The sequence below is a fragment of the Tachysurus vachellii genome, chromosome 11 (genome assembly GCF_030014155.1).
Source record: "Tachysurus vachellii isolate PV-2020 chromosome 11, HZAU_Pvac_v1, whole genome shotgun sequence".
In the NCBI taxonomy this organism is placed as follows: Eukaryota; Metazoa; Chordata; class Actinopteri; order Siluriformes; family Bagridae; genus Tachysurus; species Tachysurus vachellii.
In genome coordinates this window covers 1,012,501-1,020,000 of record NC_083470.1, presented here as the reverse complement: position 1 = coordinate 1,020,000, position 7,500 = coordinate 1,012,501, and the positions used below count along the sequence as shown (strand labels likewise).

Below are 7,500 nucleotides of genomic sequence, written 5' to 3'. Positions count from 1 at the left end.
CACCAAATCAGCCCTACACACACACACACACACACACACACACACACACACACACACACACACATCTTTCTTACTCAAGTGTTTTTGTTTTGAAATGAAATGCAATGTAACTGAACCAGAATGGATCACAGCTGGGTGTGTGTGTGTGTGTGTGTGTGTGTGTGTTACCTGCAGAGTGGAGACGGTGTGTGTGCTGATAGCTCACTGGTGGAAGAACTGAGTTGTTCCAGTCTCTTGTTCTCTTTATCTGATTCTCCAGATGGCTGATACACCGGCCGTGCCTAAAACACAATACCCAAAACACACAACTTATATACAAACACTTACATAATACACACCACTGACTAATACACTGTGTGTGTGTTTGCGTGTGTGTGTGTGTGTGTGTGTGTGTGTGTGTGTGTACCCCTTGCAGAGTGTGTTCTAGGAGTATCTTGGTGTACGTCTCTTGCAGGCAAGGGTTTAGGAGATTAGGGGGCGGGACTTGTTGCTTGGCCACGCCCTCACGTTGTTTCTTGTACAGTTCTTGTAGTCTCTGACTCCGTCTCTCTTGCTCCTCCCTCTGACTCCGCCTCTCCTCCATCTGCTTCCTCTTCCTCTCCTCCTGCTGTTTAGCGATGTAGCGCCGTACTGTGTCTGCATCGTAGTGCCGTTTCCGTGGCAGCGCCCTCTCTGCACTCTCAGGGCGTGGTTTCGATGGGCTTCGTCCCGCCCTCTTCCTGCCGACTTGGCCCGCGTCACGTGAACTCGCACCGTCTTCCAGGTGTAGATCATCTAAGATACCGCGAATGTCTGCAGGGAGAAGTTCCAGGCTGGCAGAAAGCGCAGCATCGCCCCCTGGTGTTACGGCACTTTCTCGCTGTCTGTTGCTTACTCGTGGCCTGGAGGATCGATCTGATTGATGGTCTTTGCCTCTGGTGCCTCCTGCTGTTCTGGAGCTCTGAGTTACAGCAGGCTTTTCATTGCTGCTCGGTCTTGAGCGGTGACCCGACTCTGGCCGAGGGACAGAACTGGAGCGAGATGCAGCACCTGAAAAGGTAATAAAACAATAAATATATATATACAGTGACTTTTGTTCTGACTTTTCTCGTCTTACTGTAAAGGCTAATTTACTGAAAATACTAGTGCAGAATTGCTTTGTTGGCATCTCACCTGTCTGTCTCTCCTTCTCCTCTGACTGAGCAGAGCGTGGTTCCCTTGACAACGGCCCCAGCATCATCTTCACCACTTTCTGACCCTCTCGCCATGACGACACGCCGATCGCTACAGAGACCGTGGAGCAATGAGAAAGTGATTAGATTTTTCCAGCCATTTAGACCTTTTATCACCTCTCTGAGGATCTGTTTGTCATCCCACAGTAAAGTGTTGCTAATACAGCCATCACATCTTAGGGCTTGGTCTAATCCCAGGCAGTCTAATCTTAGGCAGTCTAATCCCAGATAGACATCCATAAGCACCCATTAATCTTGCTGGTATATTTCTAGACCATGATTACTTTAGCAGACTAACATTAACGTAGCTAAACTAATCCTTAATCTTCATCAGACCTGCTTTAGGTTCAGGAACAGATGCAGATCGGTGAATCTTCCTCACGGGTTTAATCGACTTCCTCTCCTGCTGCTGCTTCACTTTCTCCACTGGTTTTCGTTTCGCTTGCTCTGAGTAAAGGAAATAATTAAAATCAGAGAAATTAAACAATAATTAGTAAAATGTTGTTATACACACCTGTGCTGTGTGTACATACATTTCTGGCTATATACTGTAAATATTAATAAAGGAAAAAAATATGTGCGCATTTCAAAAGTCTGTCTGTGTGTGCGTGCGTTCGCGCTTCTGTGCGTGCTTGTGCGCGCGTTCGTGTGTCTGTGCGTGCGTTCGCGTGCTGTGCGTGCGTGTGTTCACGTCTGCGCGTGCGTTCGCGCGTCTGCGCGTGCGTCTGCGCGTGCATTTGCGTGTCTGTGCGTGTGTGCGTTCACGTGTGTGCGCGTCTGAGCGTGTGTGTGTCTGTGTATGTTTGTGTCTGTACCTGTCTCTGTGTGTGTGTACCTGTCTGTGTGTGTGTCTGAGCCTGTCTGTGTGTCTGTGTCTGTGCATCTGTGTGCGTGCGCGTGTGTGTGTCTGTGTGCGCGTACCTGTCTCTGTGTGTGTGTGTGTGTGTGTATGCGCACGTACCAGTCTGTGTGTGTGTGTGTGTGTGTGTATCTGTGTGTGCGCGTGTACCAGTCTGTGTGTGTGTGTATGTGTGTGTGCGCGTGTACCAGTCTGTGTGTGTGTGTGTGTGTGTGTGTGTATCTGTGTGTGTGCGTGTACCAGTCTGTGTGTGTGTGTGTGTGTGTGTATCTGTGTGTGTGCGTGTACCAGTCTGTGTGTGTGTGTGTGTGTGTGTATCTGTGTGTGCGTGTACCAGTCTGTGTGTGTGTGTGTATCTGTGTGTGCGCGTGTACCAGTCTGTGTGTGTGTGTGTGTGTGTGTGTGTGTATCTGTGTGTGCGCGTGTACCAGTCTGTGTGTGTGTGTGTGTGTATCTGTGTGTGCGCGTGTACCAGTCTGTGTGTGTGTGTGTGTGTGTGTGTGTGTATCTGTGTGTGTGCGTGTACCAGTCTGTGTGTGTGTGTGTGTGTGTATCTGTGTGTGCGCGTGTACCAGTCTGTGTGTGTGTGTGTGTGTATCTGTGTGTGTGCGTGTACCAGTCTGTGTGTGTGTGTGTGTGTGTGTATCTGTGTGTGCGCGTGTACCAGTCTGTGTGTGTGTGTGTGTGTGTACCTGTGACATAAATCTCAGGGTTCAGGTGAAACTCGTCCTCTCCCCACACTCGTCCGTCTGAGGTGTGAATCTTCACCTGGCTGCTGTTAAACCCTGTAAAAACACAGCACCTGTTTGTATAATCTCAGGGTTTTATTCTGAAGCCAAAACCTGCTATAATGCAGCATACAGATGTGTTTCAGTTATAAACACCCATTACTGTAAAGACTGCAGTCTCTTTACTCAATACTGAAGTGACTAAATCCTCACTGACCACTAAATAAAGACATTTAAATATAAACTCATTTTATTTCTTTATATCTGTATTTGTTTAGACCTATAAAAAGCTCTAAATACTAAAATCTCTATTTTCTTCAATAAATAATAATAAATAAATAATAATAAAAGTACTTTGTTGCAGTAAATCACTTCATATTTTTGTTATGTTTGTATTTTCTAACATAAAAAAGGTGGATATTGTTGAGTTGGTGTTTGACCATCACTAGGCAGCAGTTCCCATGGCAACCATCACTCAGTAAAGCATCGCTCCTGTTAATCGCATGTGTTTACCTTTATAGTTCGGCGCAGGCGGAGCAGCTGCAACTTTACGCACTTTGGTGCTGTGCTGGTGGGCGGAGTTTCTTTGCCCCACCCCTATCACCCCCTCCTTCCCCCTGTCTCCTGCCTCCTCCAGCTGCTCCCTCTGCCTCCTGATCCTCTCCTTCAGCTTCTCCAGCTTCTCATCTGTCTGACGCTGACGCAGCTTCTCCAGCCGTGCTGACCCCGGGCTGAACTCTGATCCTCCCGTCGTGACCTCTGACCTCTGCAGAGCAGGCGAGTCGTTGAGGACGCGTACGGTCATGGCGTCCAGCGCTGAGGAGCGAGTGCTGTCTGCGTCGGCCGAGTGAAGAGGACGACAGTCTCGATCGTACACCTGATGACTCAGGGGGGCATCAGGGGGAGAGTATGAGGTGTGTGTGTTGTCCTGTGTGCTGGTTCTCAACGGGCTCCGAGAGCTCTTGTCAGGGCTGCGTCGACTCTGTGGGCGGGGCTTAATCCCTTTCTCTTCACCGTCTGAGCTCCGCCTACCTGCATACAAACACCATAAAGTTTAACTTCAACTCTGTTGTTCAAAAAGAAAGTAACTTACAGATTAATGTTTAGAGCAAGGCACCTATGGAGTGAACCACATTTACTGTTGCTATGGCAACACTTCCTGTCCTGACAGAGCAGACCGATGGAAGCTCATTCCACCAAAACACAAAAACTTGAATGTAAATGTAGACAAAGAATAATAAGCAGCTTCACGTCAGGATGAATTAATTACTTCCACAATCTGAATGTAGACTGTGTGTGTGTGTGTATGTATATGTATGTGTGTATATGTGTGTGTACGTACACGCTCGTGCATCTTACCTCTGCGTTTGTGTGTCTTCTCTGTGTTCAGTGAGGTGATGACGACTTTTGAACTAACCGCCGCCTCCAACTGATTTTCAATGTGACGCAGCTGTAACACACACACACACACACACACACACACACGCACAATAATGTCATTCGTGCACAAACAGCACACAGATCCACATGAGTGTGTTTGTGAAACACTTACAGCTGCTTTGCTCTGATTCAGATTCCTCCATGCAGATGACAGCTCTGTTAACACACACACGCACACACACACACAGTAAACACACAGCTTTCCAAACAAGAACACATAAGAAGGAGAGCAATAATAGAACAATAACATTTCAATGACAGCTGAAGTAAATGAATCAACACCTCCTGACCAATCAGAATCCAGCAGCACTCAGAAGGGGAATAAGATGGATTGATTTGCAACGTAAACATGATGGTTAAAGAAGACAAAACCACAAACAAATCCGGGTCCAGACCAATGAAGGACAGGCCACAGGTCTTTCCACACACCTGCTTTTTACACAAAGGGCTTCAGAGAGGTGTGTGTGTGTGTGTGTGTGTGTGTGTGTGTATATACGTGTGTGTAAAAGAATAAAGCTCACGTATATATCAGAGGTACAGACAGGGGTTAAAGCTCTAACTATGTTTTTTTCTCTCTTATTAAATGAAAAGAGAGAATAAAGTGAGTAACACCTCTGAGTGTTACATGTTACTCCTTTCGGCCAATCAGAACTCACCGTACTCCCCCATGTATGGATCGGCTGCTGGAGGTTTCTCTCCTCCTGATTGGCTCCACATAGCTAGTCCACCCACCTGCAGCAAGCAAACAGGAAGCAAGAGATCAGGTCAACGTAAAGTGAACGGACTCGTTAACCAATTATACATCATCATCATCATCATCTTCATCACCACTTGTGTTCCTTTCAGATGAAGAAGCCTGCTAGATCAGAGAACATTTCATTCAAGATAACAGTGTCTCCGACAGTGTCTCCATCTACTCTTTGTAGATGTTTGAGTGAACAGGGTGTGTCTCTGGATATGTGCAGGACAGAATGTTTTTTTTCTAAAGAACCAAACACACCTCTATACAGTATTCAGCAGGAAGCTCATATTTCAGATGCTGTACATTCCAGCAACATCAAACACTTAGTCTCTTACACACACACACACACAGAGCAGTCTGTCAGAGAACACTGATGAAACATGCCTCGTGCACCTTTATCTCAAACCTACGAAATGAAAATAATAATAAAAGAAAAAAGGTGTGACAGTGATGCGTCAATGATAAAGTAGCTAAAAGTAATAGAAGCTTATGGCTACCTGTTGCTGTTTGACTGACATAGCTAGGGGGCGTGGCCTAAAATACCAGGCTGAGTTATATACAGTATAAGTGACGGTTTCTCTCTCTCTCTCTCTGATCTTTCTATATCCTCCTGAAGGTTTCTGGTGTTCCTCTCTCTCCTGCGACAGATCCAGAGATCACTAGTCTTGTGTTAAATGAGATTGTGGGTTTGTGATGTAAACACGACTCACCTTACAGGAGATTTCCTCAGACCATACCTTCCTACCCTCCAGCCCAGTGCAGGCATCTGAAAGAGAATCCAACAGTCTGGAACAAGAACAAAGATCATAAATGTCCTTTCATTTGGTCAACAACAGGAGACATGATGAAGTGATTAGTGACTTCACTACTACTGATAAACCAATAGTACAAAACTACAGAGATCATCTTTACCAGCTGTAGTTCGTGTTCCTGCTGTTCCTAGTGAGTGAACACGTTAAAATAAATAGGAAGTAAAAACTAAACTTAATGTATGAATCCGTTCCCAAAGCAGCAGCGTGTGTTTACATACTGTCACTAACAGACCCGCGTAGTGCGCATGCGCAAAAACGGCGCAACCCGGTCACTGGGCGCAGCTGCTGCGCATGCGCGGTAACTCTTGACGTTACAGGGAAGCGACCGCTAATTAAAACTTACTTAACACAACACTAATCAGCTACATTAATAAAACGATGAAAAAGACTTTATGTTTACACCCCTAATGATGATTAAATACTGAACAGCTCCAGCGCTGAAGTACGCTAACTCCCTGAGCTATAAAGAGTAGCTAGCTAACGGCTAACTAACCTACTTTACCTCAGCGGAGTTAGCAAACAAACAGTTTATCTGTTAAAGCGCTTAGTCACAGCGTTAAAAACACCCTGACGGGTTCGGCTTCCTCTCACCAGGAGCGTTTATTGTGCTGGCTTCCCGCTGCTCGACTGATATTTACCCGGTGTTAATGAAAGGCTACAAACGCTGTTAGATGACGCGCCGCCATTATCTACAACTATTGCAGGAAGTTAGTGACGTTCTCGCGAGAGTTCGTTCAGTTCCCGCGAGAGTTCAAGATGAGGATGAAAGAATCTGAATCTGAATCTGAATTGCAGACAGATATACAGACAGACAGATAGACAGACAGACAGGCAGGCAGATAGACAGACAGACAGGCAGGCAGATAGACAGACAGACAGGCAGGCAGACAGACAGATATACAGACAGATATACAGACAGGCAGACAGATAGACAGACAGGCAGATATACAGACAGACAGACAGGCAGATAGAGAGGCAGACAGACAGATAGACAGGCAGATATGCAGGCAGACAGATATACAGACAGGCAGACAGATAGACAGACAGGCAGATATACAGACAGACAGACAGGCAGATAGAGAGGCAGACAGACAGATAGACAGGCAGATATGCAGGCAGACAGATAGACAGACAGGCAGATATACAGACAAACATACAGACAGATAGAGAGGCAGACAGACAGATAGAGAGGCAGACAGATAGAGAGGCAGACAGGCAGGCAGATATAGAGGCAGTCAGACAGGCAGATATACAGACAGGCAGGCAGACAGATAGAGAGACAGACAGGCAGACAGATTGACAGACAGGCAGATATACAGACAGGAAGGCAGACAGACAGGCAGGCAGATATACAGATAGACAGGCAGGCAGACAGATAGAAAGGCAGACAGATAGACAGACAGGCAGATATACAGGCAGACAGATAGAAAGGCAGACAAACAGACAGACAGGCAGGCAGACATATAGACAGACAGGCAGATATACAGGCAGGCAGATATACAGGCAGGCAGACAGACAGACAGGCAGGCAGACAGATAGACAGACAGGCAACTATACAGACAGGCAGATAGAGAGGCAGACAGACAGGCAGACAGACAGACAGGCAAATATACAGACAGGCAGACAGACAGGCAGATATACAGACAGACAGATAGAAAGGCAGACAGACAGACAGATAGAGAGGCAGACAGATAGACAGACAGACAGA

General features: G+C 46.4%; 1 protein-coding gene across 10 annotated transcripts in view; it reads right to left on the bottom strand.

Annotated features, from left to right (window-relative positions):
- cep350 (centrosomal protein 350) overlaps nucleotides 1-6,515 on the bottom strand; it is a 29,809-nt gene extending 23,294 nt beyond the window's left edge. For 8 of the 10 annotated variants that reach the window (XM_060881958.1, XM_060881963.1, XM_060881962.1 and 5 more), the window contains exons 1-12: nucleotides 6,384-6,515; nucleotides 5,691-5,766; nucleotides 4,895-4,970; nucleotides 4,351-4,394; nucleotides 4,158-4,248; nucleotides 3,312-3,830; nucleotides 2,763-2,855; nucleotides 1,548-1,658; nucleotides 1,153-1,263; nucleotides 407-1,029; nucleotides 169-281; nucleotides 1-13 (exon numbers count right to left, since the gene is read on the bottom strand). The exon at nucleotides 1-13 is cut by the window's left edge and continues 706 nt beyond it. In XM_060881958.1, coding sequence (XP_060737941.1) covers nucleotides 1-13; nucleotides 169-281; nucleotides 407-1,029; nucleotides 1,153-1,263; nucleotides 1,548-1,658; nucleotides 2,763-2,855; nucleotides 3,312-3,830; nucleotides 4,158-4,248; nucleotides 4,351-4,394; nucleotides 4,895-4,955 — 1,779 coding nt within the window. In that variant the 5' untranslated portion in view covers nucleotides 4,956-4,970; nucleotides 5,691-5,766; nucleotides 6,384-6,515. Of the gene's footprint in view, nucleotides 14-168; nucleotides 282-406; nucleotides 1,030-1,152; nucleotides 1,264-1,547; nucleotides 1,659-2,762; nucleotides 2,856-3,311; nucleotides 3,831-4,157; nucleotides 4,249-4,350; nucleotides 4,395-4,894; nucleotides 4,971-5,690; nucleotides 5,767-5,892; nucleotides 6,077-6,383 lie in introns of those variants that run through there. The other 2 variants (XM_060881961.1, XM_060881960.1) reach the window with 2 other exon arrangements.
- Between the last annotated feature and the right edge of the window lie 985 nt (nucleotides 6,516-7,500).